This window comes from Buteo buteo, chromosome 8 (assembly GCF_964188355.1).
Source record: "Buteo buteo chromosome 8, bButBut1.hap1.1, whole genome shotgun sequence".
Taxonomy (NCBI): Eukaryota; Metazoa; Chordata; class Aves; order Accipitriformes; family Accipitridae; genus Buteo; species Buteo buteo.
Window position 1 is genome coordinate 40136262 of NC_134178.1, and position 18110 is coordinate 40154371.

The following is an 18110-nucleotide window of genomic DNA, read 5'->3' on the forward strand; positions in this document are numbered from 1 at the left end:
GACTGAGATGAAAAGGATGGTTCTGTCAAAAGTTATTGTCATGTATTGCTCAGGAATGTGTACAAAGTAAAATAAGTAGGTGATTTTCAAGCCATTTCTAAGTGGGGAGTTATCCACACAGCAAAATTCACTCTTGTTTTTTTCTTTCCACTACTAGGTCTTCTAGCTAGTGTCCTTTATTAAAGATGTGAAGGAATCAATAGTGAGAGAAATTAAATTCACTTCTCATCCTTGATTTCCACAAGTCACGTGTGAGGCAGAGTAATGTTTATGAGTGTGAGGAGAGTTTATGCTCTTCCTGGTTTGTGAGTAATTGGATATCTGTATTCTCTCTGAGGAGAGTGATACGATACCTGCTAACAATTGTTAGTAGGAAGTGTGACTGGAGCAGCAGGATTCAACAGTGGAAGCCAGTGATTTAGTGTCCAATAGCTGCAACAGGCTGCAGATTTCCACCTTAGCTTATTGTGTGTTAAATTTTCCCCTGACAAAAAGGCATGAGTTCAGAGGATCAAATACTGTCCTGCTGTGGAGCAAATGTTCAATTTAGACTGCTTGGTACTGGCTAACAGGAGTTTAGATCTAGAGTACAGCCCTTGCAGATGGCAGCTGTCATTTAAATTGGTAATGGGTAGTACTCCAAGAGGTTTCTGAAAGTTTGGATTCTGCTAATAGTTATCTCCTAAACCTGAGGCACAAGACAGGTAATGCTGCTGGAGTGGTTCAATAGGAGCTTGCTTTACAAGACCCCTGCACAGTCCTGGTTTTCTGGTGGCCAGCTCCAAACAGGGAGGAAACTGGTGCAGAACTTGCTGTTTCTCAGGGATGTGCTGAGAACACCTGAGCCCAGATTTTGCTATTAACTGCTCTTACATGGTTTCATTGACTGGGTGACTCTATCTTGGAATAAGATTAATTTAACTCTTAAGGTCTGTGTAGGTATAAAGCATCTCATTTCAGCTTTCATTAACTGAGTTTTTTTTATTGGAAATTTACTACGCTACTTCACCAGTTTGTGCTGAGTGTAATTTGGAACTGGGTCTCTCATACTCATTAGCAAGTCTGCATTTACTTATGTAGTGTTTATTTTTGGTTTTCTTTAGGCCTTTCCTAAATGGTTTTTAACTGTAATTTCCTCATAAAACTGTTGCCAAAGGTTAATGAAATGCAAGATTCATTTTTAGGTTTATTTTAGGAAGTCCTCATTTGGACTATGTGCATGCTTTTCAAAGAAAGTTATTACTCTTTTGGTCCCTAAGCTACCCAGAGAGACAAAGAAAAAGATGACTCGTATGTGGATTAACAGGATTATATGGGTCAAAATTAACGTCTGCCTAACTAGCACCTGTTGTCAGAGAGACTTTTAGCTCAAAAGCTGAGGTCAAGCCATTTTTCTAAAATGGGATATTGTAAAGTTAAAAGTCAAGTTCTTTAAAATAAATGTATTTTAGTTACCTGAATTAATAACATGCTTTAAGATATTAGAATGGAATTATTTCTGAAGCTGTAATTTAAACTTGAACTTGCAGACACTTTAGCATATATACACATGGTTGATGGCCAATTAGTGTGCATTTAGTGTCTTAATTTATCTTTTTTTGCATTACTTGCATTTGAAGTTAAGCATATACGTGCAGCTGTTTAGGAGGTGGGCAATTACTTTGTACCACTGGTGCTATGTGTTTAATTCAATAGTTATCAGCCTGTTTCAGTTGGTAGATCCCTTACAAGTTTTTCAGTGGGAGTGCATATTCCAGCAGGAATTGCCCTATGTGGAATACTCTAGTATATATATTATTGCCTTTGCAGATCCTTAACACCAGTTTATAAGTCTCCCCCAAATTGCTAACTTCATGCATTTCCTTGGCTTGGGGAGTCAATATTGAATTGTCACTTTTACTCTCCAGCTGTCATGTACTGTGAGATTTTAATTTTTGATGCTGTAGGGAACATATCTTTTATCTCCAGATATTGCCGAATAATCTGTTTCCAATTCAGTTAAAAAATTCTATGAATTCCTATTCATATTGAGTTTGACAAAATCCTCTTTCTTTGGTCATATGAAACTTATTAGGGACCTAAAATACCCTATAATTTAGCTCAGCTGAGTTCAGTAGATACCCAGCTTGTCCAGGCATTTCAAATGTACTTATTGCTGGGGTATCTGGGTGTTGATCTATCTTTCAGTGATGATATCTGAGCAGTTAAGAAATTACTGGCTATTCAGATCACCCAAATAAATGGAGCAGAGGGCGGTTGTGTAAAAGAAATGAGCTTATGATAGTCTGCATGTGCTATTTTTATACTTCGCAGCAAAGGGCAAGCTGTGGCACCTACCAAGCACATCTGGTAATCCCCACCTCCCTGTCCAAGCTACTTGCTGCAGGTTGGGCTGTGAGTTCCCCAGTGGTGCTCTCTGGACTCCAGAGACCAACCCAGCCAGACCACAGCCCTGTAACAAGGCTCCACAAGGGAGCCATGCCATCATCACTTAGCATGTTTCAGAGCTCAGGCTGAAGCTACTTTGAAGCCTCTTTTTTTTTTTTTTTTTTTTTTTTAAATTTTGGAAGCTATTTTGCCAAGGGTTTACAATGTGCATGTCTAGGTGGGCAGTTTCAGTTGTTTACAACCAGCTTCACATACCCCATGCCCTTCTCTGAAACTTGACTGTATCAGTCTGTCTAACAAAAGATACTGCCTTTCTCTGCAAATGTTCCCTTACTTATGTCCACAGGTCATCCTGTCTGCGTCAGCATTACCACCACACTCCCAAGTGTGCTTCCAGAGATACTTCAGGCCTCTGCTAATTCTTTCCAGCTGCTTTTGTCTTGCTTTGTAGAAAATTGTTTTCTCTTTTTGACCCATTTAAAATGGGACTGAAAAATGTAAATATTAACCACTTCTAAAGTCTGTTTTCCACACATGAGCACTTAAAACCTCTGATGATGAACAGCAGCTCCTTCATTCATTCCCGATACACAGGCATGGAAACTCACAGAGAGTGATTACAGAAGAGGAGGTGGGGATACCACCTTTCTAAACTTTCTATAGCTCTTGCTAGAGGCATCACGTGCTCTCTCAAATATCTGTGTATCAGCAGTGACCTCAGTGATGCAATGTCTTAAGGAGTAGGAAGGGAGGATATAATTTCTGCAAGTTTATTCAGAAAGTCTAAAAGTACCTGTTTGAAGTGATTAGGAAAGCTTAAACTAAAATACCTTCAGAGGCTTTTTTTGTGCCTCTCATTAGCTCGAGAACATTGCCTGTCATGGGCTAAATAATATGGACACAAGTTTAATGTGCATGAAAATGAAAAGTAGTCTCAAAATCTACAGCATGTTTACACAGACAAGCTGCATGTGTGCATGCTCCTGGCAGGCCGAGACTTGGAATAGCTTTTTCTGCTCCTATTCTGCCTCAGCCAGCTGCAAAGAACCATTTAGAATGACAAACTTTGCCGATTGTTGTGAGTATACCACTCCAGGAGAGTTATGGTGTGAATCTGAATTATGAACTGGTGTAGCAGGAATTTTTTTCACTTCATACACCAGGCAACACAAGTTGGTTTTAGTCATTCTGGAAGCTGGGGACCAGAAAGTTCATTGGCACAGAAAAGTTTCCTAGATTGCAATTTATAAAATGTTTTCTCTATAGTTTTCGCCGGCTGCTGTTGCAGGTTCATCTCTGCCGTCACAGTAGTGGTAGGGCAAATGTGTTGTTGGTGGCTTCTTCCCTTTCCAGGTACTGTGGTCCCATAACCTGTGAGGACCTGTGCTCGTGATGTACATCCCCGTGATGCTGCTTCTGCTCCTGGCCAGTCGCCCCACTGCCACCCTGTTCTGAAGGCTGTGTTAAGCCTTCATCAGTCACAGACAGAAATCTGCTCAGAGGCATTGGTTACCTCAGCTGCTCTGTTTTCCAAGCTCACCTTTGTGATTCCTGACTTTACCCTGGTCCACATCTGATAGAGGCTTGAATCCAGCTGCAGGGGAGCACACTGTCTGCACTATCTCCCCTACTCTCTGCCACAGCCATGAGGAACAGGGATTAAGAATATCACTGGGAATATTTAAGAGAAAAAAAAACTACAACAGAGATTCCCTTGCAACATTGTAAATTCTTTATCTAAAGGGATAAATAGATACCTTTGAGTCAATTAGCGTGGAAGTTACTCTTCCACTTGTAGGAAAAATTTGCAGGCATGGCTTCCATTTGGTAATAATCAGGCTAATGAATTTTAGCCAGAAAATTAAGGTTATGGACCTGCAGCAGTCTGACAATGTGTTATCATTTCTGGAAAAGCCTCCTTATTTTAGGCAATCTTTTGGCTGAGGGATCCCTAGTGTACTTGGGCAAACTAAGAGCATCACAGTGGCAAAAGCACCTTGGCTCCTTTGAGTGTTGTTAGAGACAGCTTGAAATGTTGGTGTGTTTAATTTCCCACTTCTCTCTTCTCTCCCTGCTTCTCCTGTAGCCAGTCTGGGCAGCAGTGGGCCAGTGCAGTGCACCTTGCCTTGCTGTCTGTGCTGTGTTTGATAACAAATGCTTTAATATACTGGACTGAGGTGTCTGATAAAAAACATCAGCAAAGAAATAGCTCACAGTTAATGTATTAGAGGTCAGCTTGAGAGGAAAGAATCAAGATCCCTCTCCCACAATCAGGTTTCAGTGACTGCTCACAGACTCCTTAAACCTGCTCTGTTAGGATCTCTGTAGTCCCAGGCAGACAGCACTGTGGGGTTTATGTTAAGTCCAAATTGTAAAACTTTGCAGTTCTGCATAGTAAGGAGGGAGAGATGCTTCTTTTTAACTGAGCAGAGCAATTATGAATCCATTTGCATGACTACAACTTCACTAGCCATAGGGCCTCACTCAAGAGGATTACCAAATGTCACGTAATGACCAGGACTCATCAAGAAAAAGTAGTTAACTCATTTTCTGGAAAGGGATCGATGTGCACTGCATTGCCTTAATTCCCAGTGTGGCCTCAAATCTGTTAGAATTGTGTTGCAATGGATTGGGCAGTTTACAGCATTCACATTGCGGTTTGTATGGTCTTATCTTTGCATGCAGGCAGATTCCTTGCTTCTCTGCAAAGAAAAGTGGGCGAAAATAAGTTCTTCATCCCCTGAAAAATCAGGGTGTTCAGGCTGAGTTTTTACTGAGTTAAATGAAAGATGCTCGAACTAGAGGTAGGCGAGAAACAATACTGAAGATCTGTTACACTTTACAGAGTGCAGATTTAGCCAAGCCTACCATCGCTATGTTTTTCACTACTAAGATGGACATAGCAAATGATCCCCTTGTGCATGAAGATGCCCTGTTCCTGATACACCACCCTGGACAATTAGCCACATGCACTGTGAACTTTGGTCCTCAGAAGTACTAGTCTGATGCTGAGTACCACAGCAGGCGATGTGTAGCCACGCACTGTTTAGAAAAGGAAGACTTTTTTTTTTTTATTATTATTTCTAATGAAACAGATGAAAAGCAAACCTGTTCACAGCAGAGAAAGTTGTGGTTGCCCCACGGATGTAATAGTCATAAGTGTACATCATCATGTCCATATCTTCTCCATAGTGTCCTGGATATTCTGTTGTTAACCTTTACGTTAGGGAAAAAGAAGATAATATTATTTACCATCTTATAGAAAAGTCCAGTTGACTGAATGCAACTCAAATAGTAGTTTTTTCCTGCTTCTTTAAAAGTTCTTGTTTCTTAACAGCACCACAAGATGCAGTCTCACCTATGAGACTGCCTTTCTTTTCTACACAACTAATCCATGTAGCTATTTGCATAAATTTCAGTAAGTTTAGAACTGTTAAGAGCAAGTTGGAGTATTATATGTATCTACATCTGCAACTCTGGGATAAAAGCAGCCTGAACAAGAACGTAAAGCTTGTCTACTACTTAAGTCTTTATTGCAGGGATTTGCTCCGGCCTCTTGTGAGTCTGTTTAGTTTGCTGCTGTAGAGTGCTGTAAATGTTGCCAAGTCAAATAACTAGAAGCATTTATCCATTTATGAAGTATATTAAATGAATGTAGTGTAGCAATTAATCCATTCCTCTTTGTTGTTGCCACTTTCTGACTAGTATATAATGTAAAAATATGGGCCTGGACAATATTTGTGCAGTGTATTTTATCTAAAAAGCTCAAAGTGCTTCTGCACTTATTAATCAAATTACCGTTACTGCTTCCCTGGGAAATAGGCAAGTAATACTGTACTTGGTTTTACAGATAATAAACAGATGCAGGAAGGGGCTGGGACCTTCACCAGTACTTTATGTCAACATTATGTTAGAGGTCAGGAATGGAAATCTGGCACTCAGTCTTTCCTTGTATTACACCATTTTATGTGAGAGCTGCCAGTGGAGTTGTGTCAGCTTCACTCTGAAGCAGCACAAGGAAGAATCAGGTTCCCTGTAAGGGAGATGCTGTCCCTGTGGAAATGAAAGGCTCAACTCCTATTGAGACTAACAGGGTTAAGATGTCTTTATGCAAATCCTGACAACCATTTTTCTGACTTAATTCAGCCCAGCAGCAGTACTTGAATGATCCCTGAAGGTGATCCTAGCACATCCCAGTCAAGCATCATGTGCATGTTTACGTTTTATTAAATTGGTGGGGGTTGAGCACAAGCTTAAATATTTTACTCACTAGGAATATAATTATTCAGATGGTTTTAAGTTTTTAAAATGAGATGCTTTGGGGGTATTTGGACCCTAAACGAGTAACTGTTGGAGTACTCAGAAACTGAAGGTTTACCTGAAAACTGAGGGACTCTGGAATATTAGGCTGCTTTCTCTTAGAGCCACTTGCTGTAACAAAAAAATCCTCTGAAATTGCTACCACTTTCTGTATATTTTAAATGTATTTTTGATCACTTTATTTACCCTATTCTTATGCTGTTTACAACTTCTTTGTAAAGCAGATGTGACTTAATTCCAGGTCATTTTCAGCTTTTGAAAATGAAAGAAAAACATCATTCAGTTGGAACATCATTCTTAACAAATCATTATTGCTTGACAAATGAAAAAGGGAACTAAGTGTGAAACTCAAGCATGACCTTATAAGATCCCTAAGTCTCAACAGTCAACTTCTTTGAACATCTCTCATTCTCATGCCTCTTGTCCTTTGGCCATGGCAATCACCAAACAGATTATGAGTTGTAGTACAAGAACACCCGTCCCCAAGGGTGTTTGGGAAACAGAAGATCAGGCCTGGTCACAGCATCTGTTGTCACAGCTCTGACAAAGGACCCATGGATTTGCAGAGCCCTCGCAGTGATAAGAAATGAACAGCAGTATTTCACAGGTCATGCAGACAGATGCTGCGGACTAGGAGAAATAGAATAAATCATATACACCGGCAATGGTTAGGATGGAAAATAGAGTCATCAGTATGCTCTGCAAGTGGGAAAGTTAGAGCTACAGTTTTCAGTCCAGCGCCCATGAAAAGTCCAAAATGAGACCACTATGGACTTTAAGGGAACTGGCTCTGAGCCAGACAAAGAAAATAAATATAAATATTACAAAAAGCTGTTTCTCATGGCTTCTTACCAGTTAGCTGGTGGTTTTTCTTAAACTAAAGATCATCACCTGAATGTGTTTCTGTCAAACCATGGCAAACCTAAGTTATTTGTTATTTTGATTGAAGGCTGATGTTATCATTTTTGCTTTCAGGACATCTCTCCTTGTGCTCCCAAATATATATTTATTTGTCAGTGTCAGACAGTTTACAGTTTTGATTTGAATACTTTTTTACTTGGACAACCCATGACTTGAATCTGTAACACACCTTTATGGCCCCATACAAGAACCTTAACCTGAGCATAAGCTGGTCCCTTGGTATAGCCAACTTGCTGAAAGCCCTCCAGTTCACAAAAAGCTACTTTCGAGGCCCTGCACTCCATGCCCAGAGCTGTAATGAGAGCTAGACTATACTTCACAAAGCCTGACCTCTGCTACCTGGTCTGTATTTTATCCATTTTCTTTACACAGAAATCAAGCCCTTGAGGGGAACTTTTTTGCATGCATGAGTCTCCTATCCGTGAAGCCATGGATCTGAATCTGGAAGCTTAGGAGTATTTCTGGATCCATAGCCAGAGGCCAAAAGGAACTGGGGCTACATCTATGCTAGTAAATTAAACACCACCAGAGAATGTTTCTGGGCACTATAACTTGATTGCCTTGACATGTAAATTATTAGAACAATCCCTGGGACAGTTTTAGTCCAGATGAACTAGCACAGTCTCAGCAGATACCTCAAAGACACAGTTCACAAGTTAGCACATGGTAGGTACCATTCCCAACAGGGAGAAGGTGGACACTCTGTTTTGGAGGGTAAGAAAGTTTAATGGTGTGGCTGCTCCCTCTGCCAGGGGAGAGTCCCCATATTTAGTTTACTAATTTGGAGCCTGAGCGTCTGACAGCATGTCTTCGAAGATTCCTGGGTCATAGCAGGTTTTTAAAATGTGTTGTGAAGACCAGCTATGCACCAGGATTTCATTTTGCATTCCCCCATCAACTCCAGGTTTTGGGGCTTTTTTTGGCTATTATTATGAGAAAACACTAAGATGTGTGTTTATATATGTTCCACCAAATGAGTTTCATAACATCTGTTTGGCATTCAGCAAGGAAAATGTTCTGTAATCTTGACTAGCACTATGTGCTAGGCAGATGAGACTGTGCAAGAGACAAGGTTAAAAAGCTGCTCTCAGCTCTACTCAGAGACAGAACTGAGAGTCATTTCTTCGAACTTGTTTCATGAGCCTTTCAGTTGGAAAGTAAATCTGATGTCAAGCTCCTGAATTACTGTGAAGGGTCTTACAGACCTTTTGCAGAAGCAGGCTGTGTTATTCTGAAGTGAATAGATGCAGTAGGGAGCCTTCATTTAACTTCCCTCTCTTTTCTTTCTGCCTGATGTCATCTCCTCCTTCCTCTCTGCTAACTTCTCTACATTACCATTCAGCCTTTTAGGGCTCCTCTGCTAAGAAATGTTCGAAAAGCAAATATATGCAATTACCAAAAGTAAATGATCTGGGGACTTGAGCTGCTCTGAATTTTGTCTTGTTACATAGACAGATGCCTACTGACTCCTTTTGTTCTGGAGAGAAAAATTATAAATAGTGCTGTGACAGAAGTGTTCAAGTTCACTTGGGTCTGTGTGGTCTGTCTGTCTAATTCAGTTCTCTTTGAAGCTTGCTGTACTCATTTATGAAACCGTTCCCTGAAGCCCATGCATCTCAAGGTCGTATGGATTGCGCTGTATCCTTTAGAAGGAAATGCAATTGGTTGTCCATATAGCAGGGGTCCATGATGTGACCCAGCCCTTCTCTATTATCCCCATTTTTGGAATCCTGGGGGTGAGTCGCACAAAATGTGTCTGCACTGAGCGATGCTCTAGTGTTTAATGCTTAGGGACATTCAGTATATGGTTTTCTCGTCATGGAAGGGAGAAAGGTAATTTAACTCTGCCATTAAGGGTCTTCTCAAAGTGGTATGCCTGGCACAGGACAGTGGTTCCCTCAGCATTTGTTGTAGCTTGGTGTGTAACTTTATTATCAAGCGCTTAATTGAAAATATTAAGTGTTTTACTCTCTAATGCATATCAACTGTAAACCACCTACCAGGGTCCTACAGACAGGTTATTTATTTACAAACGTGGTAGCATTTGTAAGCCACGTGTGGCATGGTATGGTTTATACCTGAGAGGAGTCATGAAACAAGCGAGAGACACTTTTTGCCCTAGTTGGTGAGGGTTTGCCTGCCCACAGGAGTCTGGACTCCCAAGGAGTCCAAGCCCAAGGGCAAGACCCATTTGGGAAGAGCCATCCACAGTAACCTGCATGAGGGCCCTGTAAGCACTTCTGGCATTGACCTCTTTGATAAGAAAACTGGGCTAGGGGAGCAGTGAGAAGCTTGGGGATTGCCAAGTGCTGACACAAAGTTGCTGCTGCCGTTTGAGGCGATCTAAAGCCTCTAAGAACCGCGCTGTGGTGCCTGAGAGGGTATGTGAGGGAAGGCCCTTGAAGAGAGGCTTGCAAAGCAGCTGTGAGAAGACCTGTGTTATACTGATCGTGAGACTAGGCATTGAGTAATTTGGTGCCAAACGAACCCCGAGGAGGCAGAGCAGGTTGCATGTACTGGGATTGTTTACTAAACCCAGATATGCACATAGGTGTTAAGTTTGGGGAAGGACTTGTAGGGGAGAAAACAGTAATGTGAGACCTTTAGCAAGTGGTAGTCTTTTCAATCCATATGATCTATTTGCAAGAATTAATACAGAAAACAGAGGAATTCTGGTTTGGCTTTGCAAATCCACTTCAAGTTGGTATCAGGTGTATGATGTTTGGGCACAAGAGACTTGGAGCACTAGTGGCATTGTCAAGAGAGGAGAAAGCAGGTAATTTTATGTCAAAGACTGGGAAAGAAAAGCTTGTGAGAAAGGATATAAGTGGTTTGGCATGTGTGGGGAAGAGCAGGAAAACCTGACAGAAAAAGGTATTTTCATAATGGGTTTTTTAGCTGGTATAGGGTTGATGTGAGATGGTTTATCTTCTGACTGGTTTGCATTGCCCCACCCATCCCCATGTTTTTCTAATGTATTTTACTATAATCCTATAAATCTTGCTCAGGGTAGGAAACATATTGAAAAAAGGCATTAAATCTTTAACAGGATTACTGTTGTTATTATTTTAGTCTGAAACTAGTAATGTTGTTTATTTTCCACAGTGAAGAATCACTATGATAGAGATTAATAGAAAACACAGAGTTACTCATTTAGCACTGTGAAGAATGTTTTGTACTAATCTACGGTAATCCCTAGCACTCTTTTAATGATTGACTTCAGAAATAGTTATCGTGAGTCTATTTTTTACCAATAAGAAGATTGAGTCACACCCATGGCCTTACTAGTATTGTACAGTCTGCCCCTTAGAGAAGTAAATGGGAACTGTGGATATGCCTTGCTTTCAGATATCAAGCAGACAAAAGAAATGAGTCTTTTAAATTATCAAAGACAGTCAGTGGTAGAGCTCATGGTTTCCTGCTCCAACTGTTGAATATGCTTATTCCCTGCTAGTAAGTATGTTGTTTCGGAGTACCTTACACTTTTCACTTCTTGTGCAACTACAGTGTTAACGAGATTAATGGCTCCTCTTTAACCTTCATTTTCCTCTTCACTGCTGAACTCTTCCTCTAGCAATGCCACAGCCAAAAGAAGGAGCTGTTCCATTTCAGGAGGAAAACATAAGCTTTGACATTAACTTTCTGACCTTTGAGGACAAGGAGTGTCCCCTGAATGGCCTTACTGACTGATTCAGATGTTATTTATAAGTGCTTCAAGAATATGGCTCTCCTAAAGGAAAATTTTGGTTCAAGAGCCATGAGCCTGCATGTTACATTCAGTGAACATGGGAATTATATGACTCTCTAATCAATTTCAGTTCTTCGCCAGCTGGAAGACAGCAGTCATCCCCTTTTAAAAAGCATACTATGCTGAAAAGCCAAAGAAAGTCTTAGTAAACTGTCTACAGAAATTCCTGCCAATGATCCCAGCATAGATCCCAGATTGCTGGGCTGCCAGGGAACTAGAGGTGTCCTGGAGCTGCTCTAGAGATGGACAGTTTTCTCATGTGGCCATGTCACATGTGTTTTGGGATTGAGTTCAAGCTCCAGGCTCTGAGGTCATAGATTCACCTAGATACATCACCACCTTTCTGTTTCCACTATGTTGTAGTGAAAACCACAAACTCTCAGAGGGCTGAGGAGCCACGAGGCCAACAGTGTGGGACCACAGTTCTTCTTGGAGGCCTACATGAGCTAGTGCAATACAGATACAAGCAGCAGCAGATTGCTCAGGGCGCCTTATGCCTGTTCCTCAAGAAAGTCATGTCTGAAATAACATTAGCCAGCTTTCCAATGTTAAGCAAATGTGTTTCTCCTAACATGTCTCTGGAAGATGGTCCTGGAGATTGAACTGTAAGGTTGTATTTGCTGGGACATAAAAAAACCTCAGTTAAATACCTTTTTTTTTTAAAAAAAAAAAAAAAAAAAAAAGAGAGAAGGGGAATTGGGTTTCCAGAAGCACATGTTTCCCCCACATCTATTCTGAGTTCACCTCCTGGATTTGTATCTCTGCTGTTCGTAATCTCTGAGAAACCTGCATAGGATCTCATCAGTTTCAATATGGCTTTGGTGGCAGGTTGAGTCAGAAAACAAATAAGTTCTTTAAGACCCATAACTCTTGGAAAATGTAATTGTTGCCTGGACAATGTCACTGTGACAGAGAGCAGCCACAGCCTCAGACAGACCTTCTGGCACTTGGACTGCTTGTTGTTTGGAGAGGGGAAACAGTCATAAACAGTCTGTGCAGACTTGGGGCTGCTCTGTGACATGTGTTTGCTTTTGAGAGTATGGAGTCAAGCTTTCAATTTCCTGGCAAAGAGAAAAATCTGGGCTCTAATGGGACCGCTTAATAACATTGTCTCTGCATCTGTGATGGATTTGCTTCCTTTATGGTTCAAATCAGCACACAGTGGTAGCATTCCCTAGCCAGGTAAAATAATGGGAGCTTTTCTGCCTCCTGTGAGCAATGTTAATTATTTTCAGTATGGTAGAAATGTGCAGAATCCATGACAAGACTTGGCATGGTGAAGAAGAAAACAAAGTACTTGTAAAAAAAAATAAAAATGGGAAGTGCAAAACTATGAGACTGGAAAAAAATTAGTATATTTATTTTCAATATGGGCTTACTGTACAGGTAAACTGGGAATTAATGGTGAGAAGATGAGCTGTGAAACAGAACTGCTAGGCTCTAAGAGTAAGGGTATAGATCCTACCAAGCAAAGTCCTTAAGCATGCGTTTGGCTTTAACCATGTTCTTAAGTTAAGCAAAGTGTTTAAGTATGGGTTTCAGTCAGCATGATGGTGTCATAAATTAATATTCCAGTAAGTATTAGCAGGACTTGAAAAATATCTGAATGTTCCAGCTGTAAAAATTGGGTCAAATTCTAACAAACCATTTGCATGGCTTGTATATAGGGGGAAAACCTGTTTTTATTCATTGTAGGGAAGACCAGCTCACTTCAGGAGGAATGTAGTCCTGAAGAAGAAGAGCCAAGAGAATCTATGCATAAGGATCAGCTGTCTTACTGCTTTTATATTTGCCAGAGAGCCCTGTATGGAGACAACTGGAAGAGGAAGGGATCAAATGCCCAAGGTGAGAGCTAATTTAAAATAGAGTTTTGTTACTTCTTAGTATTGTCAGTTTTCTTAAAAATGTCTTTCTCCCCATATTTGGTTTCACAATGAAGGATTCATTGCGCATTAAAATTGAAGAGTGCTGAGAAATTCTGCTATGTATTGTCTTTAAATATGGATTTTCCTGTGTGTCATGCATGATCCATGAGGCACCACAGTCATTGCATATTTTCCTGGTATTACTTTTCCACATAGTTGTATACTAATAAATGACTTTGCATGAAATTAGGCTGCTTCAACCAAGAAAGAGGAGTCAGCAGCATGTTAATAGCCATTTCTCCACAGATAGTTTATTGACAGCTAGTTTCTGGAACAGAATAAATACCATTATAGGTTGGGGCAGAAACTGTAATAAATGATGATACTGTATACACACACACATTTCTATTGTGTCTTACATGCATATACGTTCTGAGGTTCCACCCATGGTAGCCCAGAACTGCTTTGCAGATTGTTTGGAAAACACGTTCTCTCTGTCAAATGCATCTTAAACAGAGTGCAAGATACAGACCAGAAGTGTGATGTGTGAACAAGGTTTTGTGACAATAACTTGGAAACGCCAATGGGAGTGAAGTTGTGAGTGAGAACTCCTGGGCTTAGGGAATGGGAAGTTTAGTTGCTGTACACTGAAGTTTAACAATTCAGACAAGTCACATCTGTAGCAGTAAAAGTGGGTCCAAAGCATGGGGTTTCACACTACCACATTGCAGTTCATGTTGCTTGTATGTTCACATAACAACTAGCACTCTCCCAGACACTGTCTAGACAGGGTAAAGGGAATAAAACAGAAAAGAGACCATTCCCAGCAGATAATAAGCGGGAGACCACTGTTTTGGAGAGGAGAGTTTAGCTGCATGGTGTGGGCTCTCCAGCAGAGGAGTCCTCTTGTTTGGGATCACAGGATAACTCTGGCAGAAAGGGACCTCAACAGGTCTCTGGTACAGCCCCCTGCTCAAAGCAGGGTCAACCACGAGGTCAGACCAGGCTGCTCAGGGCTTTATTCAGTCAGGTCTTGAAAACCTCCAAGGATGGAGCCTGCACAGCCTCACTGGGCAACCTGCTCTACTATCTCACTGTCCTTGTAGAGGAAAATGTTTTCTTTATATCCCTCTGAACAGCAGTCCTGTGCTCAAGCGTATCAGCTGTTCCCCCCAGTTTGGTGTCATATGCCAACTTGGCAAGAGTGTGCTCTGTTGCCTCCTCAGGGTCATTGATAAAGACGTTAAGCAGGACAGGTCCCAGGGTAGACCATTAGTTACAGTCCTCTGCTCATAATGGGCACCCAGGCAGGGTATCACCCTTTAACCACTCCCCTCTGAGGCTGTTAAACCACCAGGTTTTTACCTATCTAGTTGTCTGTCCATCCAGAACATAGCATCCTAATTTGGATAACTGTATGTAGAAAGAGCTTGTATCTTCCTTAATAACTCCAAAGACAGAATGAGACCTTGAAAGAAATTGGAAGAAATATATTGTAAGGAGGGACTTCAAGAGAGTAAGGTCAAACAAGGCTCTCAAGTAGAAGAAACTGTATGAGAGACTCTCTAGGCCAAGACTGGATATAACAGTGTCAAGATAGGCCAGTAGCTTGAACAGAACAAACTGGGTTCCAGAGGGAGTGACTGAGCCTGGTAATACAGGGTACGAAGTGGTTTTATAATGAACACATACAAACTATGCACCAGAAGCTTTTCATAAGCTAGGTGTGTCGTGGTTTAACCCCAGTCAGCAACTAAACACCACGCAGCCGCTCACTCACTCCCCCCCCATCCAGTGGGATGGGGGAGAAAATCAGGAAAAGAAGTAAAACTCCTGGGTTGAGATAAGAACGGTTTAATAGAACAGAAAAGAAGAAACTAATAATGATAACACTAATATAATGACAACAGTAGTAATAAAAGGATTGAAATGTACAAATGATGCACAGGGCAATTGCTCACCACCCGCCGACCGACACCCAGCCAGTCCCCGAGCGGCGAATCCCTGCCCCCCCCTTCCCAGTTCCTAAACTAGATGGGACGTCCCATGGTATGGAATACACCGTTGGCCAGTTTGGGTCAGGTGCCCTGGCTGGGCATGAGAAGCTGAAAAATCCTTGACTATAGTCTAAACATTACTGAGCAACAACTGAAAACATCAGTGTTATCAGCATTCTTCACATACTGAACTCAAAACATAGCACTGTACCAGCTACTAGGAAGACAGTTAATTCTATCCCAGCTGAAACCAGGACAAGGTGACAGGTCTTCCCAGAGGTTTTACAGCTCTCCCCTCCCAGAATAATGTGAGCACGTGGGATTTCTACCCTGACTAGAGGAAGAAATGCTTCACCTGCCTTTGAAATGCTGCCTTTTCTGCATGGAAAGACTGTAGCAGCTGAACTGCATAAGGCATTCTTTTCCAAGCATAAAAATGGAGTGTTGTCCCTGTTGGAAATAGAAGGGCAATATAGGAGTCCATGTGCAGCTGGGATGGAAACTGCAAGACATCAGTAACCCCAAACATTTACATTAGGAATTGCATTACTCTGAATGCCAATTTGCAAGGCAGAGACAAAGCTGTTCCCAGTTGTCAAGATGATGTCTGAGGGAAGCAGAACTGTCAACGACAACAAAAGAGGTCAGAGAAGACTTCTGTTGTCTCTCTGAAAACGCATGCAGTATTAGAGGAGTAAGAGAGATTGGAAGAACTGCTTAAAAGTTAGAGTGAGTTTCCCTCAGAAGGAAGAGCCTGGGCAGGTATGTAAATAAACCCCCAGGCAGAGAACATCCGTAGGCAGTGTAGGCTGAAAAGGGGGCAGAAGAATGTTCAAAGACTTTGTTACAGAGTTCCTGTTATTTAAAACTTTAATAATAATAATAATAAACCCCCATTTCTTTTCCTCCTGGCTGCAAAGAGGCTGAAGGATGCAAAGCAAGGCACTGCTGTTGTGTTTGGCCAGTAGCCAGCCAGACAAGTAAGGCCAACGGGCATGTAAACAGTTTGTATGCATCTCAATGGGAAGTTTACTTCAAAGCTGAGTTCTGGAAACAAAGATTCAAGCACAGAATTTTTTTCCCCCTATTTTCTTTTTTTTTTTTTTTTTTTTTTTTTTTATGTGCAGGTAGGTTATTCTTTGTATCAGTGAGAATAGCTGGATTATTAGCCCTGGAGCATAAAATCATGACTTCTGTTACACAGAATGGACAGGAGCCATATGAGCTTTCTCTATACAGTCTGCTACTGTGCTTCTGTCTCAGTTTAGAGAAACCACACCTGGGGGCACAGGGAAGCTCAGGATGTGTAGCTCATTTTTCTGTAGCCTGTGTGAGGGTGCCAGCACCAGCTGTGATACTGTGTTGAGGTGAGGCCACCTTTTTTTTTTTTTTAGGTTTGGTCTATGATCAGTAGCTCATTTTGACTCTGGTCTTCAAACAGCCTGGAGAGAGGAAGCAAGCTGTATGCACTACAAATATCCCAGGTTGTCAGCCAGAGGATATTTTTTCTGAGGTAACTGGCAGTAAGTTCACTCCTGTAAGTCATTGTGGCACAATTGTGTAGCGCAGAGATGCTCCTACTCCTGTGCTGCATTTGTAGTGGGAGCTATATCACCACCTTTGAAATGCTGTTCCACTTTGGAGACTTCTGTCATGTTTTCCAGCTTAGCTAGGCTGCTGCTGGTACCCAGACCTGTTCATTTAGGGCTAGCTACTGTGTTGTGCTGTTCAGCCTAACTGTGCCCTCATTCTCTTCCCTTAGCCATGGATCCTCAAGCATACTGTTACCAGACTGGAAATAACTTGCTTAGCCCCATAAAACACAGTTAACTTTTTCTCAGACAAAGTTTTTGATGGGCAAAGTGGCCAAAGACATTTGTGGGGACTGCTGGGAAAAAGAGGCTAACAGGGTTGGTTTCTGCTTGAACTCACCAGCATGAATACGGGCATCTCCGGCTATAGCGGCAGCAGTAAAATTGCCATTCACGGTCAAGCACAGATGGGAAGTACTGACTCTGGAAACCAGCCACCAGCCCATTGTTTGAGCAGGTTTGATACCTAAGAAAGAGGAAAGAAGAGAACACATAAGGAAAAAAAAAAATTAGATTCCTTGATAGGTTCAAGCATTCCTGAAAATAGCAATTAAAATTTTGATTCAGGGTGGAAGCTCAGGGTTTGGCTTTATATTGAGAAGCACTGTATGCACTTGCTGTGTATTGAGTAACCATTTTGTATAAGAAAGCAGCAGTAGTTAACTAATAACGTCTTAATATTTATGTTGCATTTAAAACTCTTTAAACTGTTTTAAGTATTTAATCATTCCAGTATGCTAATCAGGCAAGAAGATTGTTCTGGTGTTGACATTCTCAACTGTTTACAAATCATGAGACTGTCTTCAAAATGGTCCATTAATACTTTTATCTTTGACTGTTGGTATTTGAGCATTTGGGGTTCACTGGAGTAATTTTATCAACTGCTTCTCTAAAAAAAAGAAGCCTTAGAAACTCTTTTATAAAAGAAGTTCAGCAATTTCTTTTATTTTATTTCTTACTCAGTTACCTGTCTCCAGGAGAAGGCACTCTTAATTCAAAACATTATAGGCTTGTGATGAAAACAATCACACGAGGAAAACTGACACTCAGATGTTAGGAAATTATCAGACTCACATAAATTTTGTGACTGGATTTTCAAAAGAAAAATCGGCTGCTTCATGCTTTCTGTGTACTCAGGAATTCTGTCATGCATGTAAATCACTGCCTTCAAGTAGAATAGACATGGTCTTTAAGCATGCAGATATATGCTTCTCTTTCTGCACACCCTACAAGCATCTGGACACTGATACCCAAAGTAATTCAAGTGATAATCAGTTTG

At 41.2% G+C, this 18110-nt stretch overlaps 1 protein-coding gene and 1 long non-coding RNA gene across 2 annotated transcripts in view; one reads left to right on the plus strand and one right to left on the minus strand.

Moving 5' to 3' along the window:
• The window catches only part of LOC142033828 (uncharacterized), a 69729-nt gene that overhangs the window by 30710 nt on the left and 20909 nt on the right, over nucleotides 1-18110 (plus strand). Inside the window, exon 3 of the long non-coding RNA XR_012651348.1 lies at nucleotides 13073-13222. This is a non-coding gene — a long non-coding RNA (uncharacterized LOC142033828). The remainder of the gene's footprint in view (nucleotides 1-13072; nucleotides 13223-18110) is intronic.
• Nucleotides 1-18110, minus strand: part of DPT (dermatopontin) — a 29165-nt gene that overhangs the window by 1723 nt on the left and 9332 nt on the right. The window contains exons 2-3 of the mRNA XM_075034309.1: nucleotides 17172-17297; nucleotides 5497-5604 (exon numbers count right to left, since the gene is read on the minus strand). Of these exons, the coding sequence (XP_074890410.1) occupies nucleotides 5497-5604; nucleotides 17172-17297 (234 nt within the window). The remainder of the gene's footprint in view (nucleotides 1-5496; nucleotides 5605-17171; nucleotides 17298-18110) is intronic.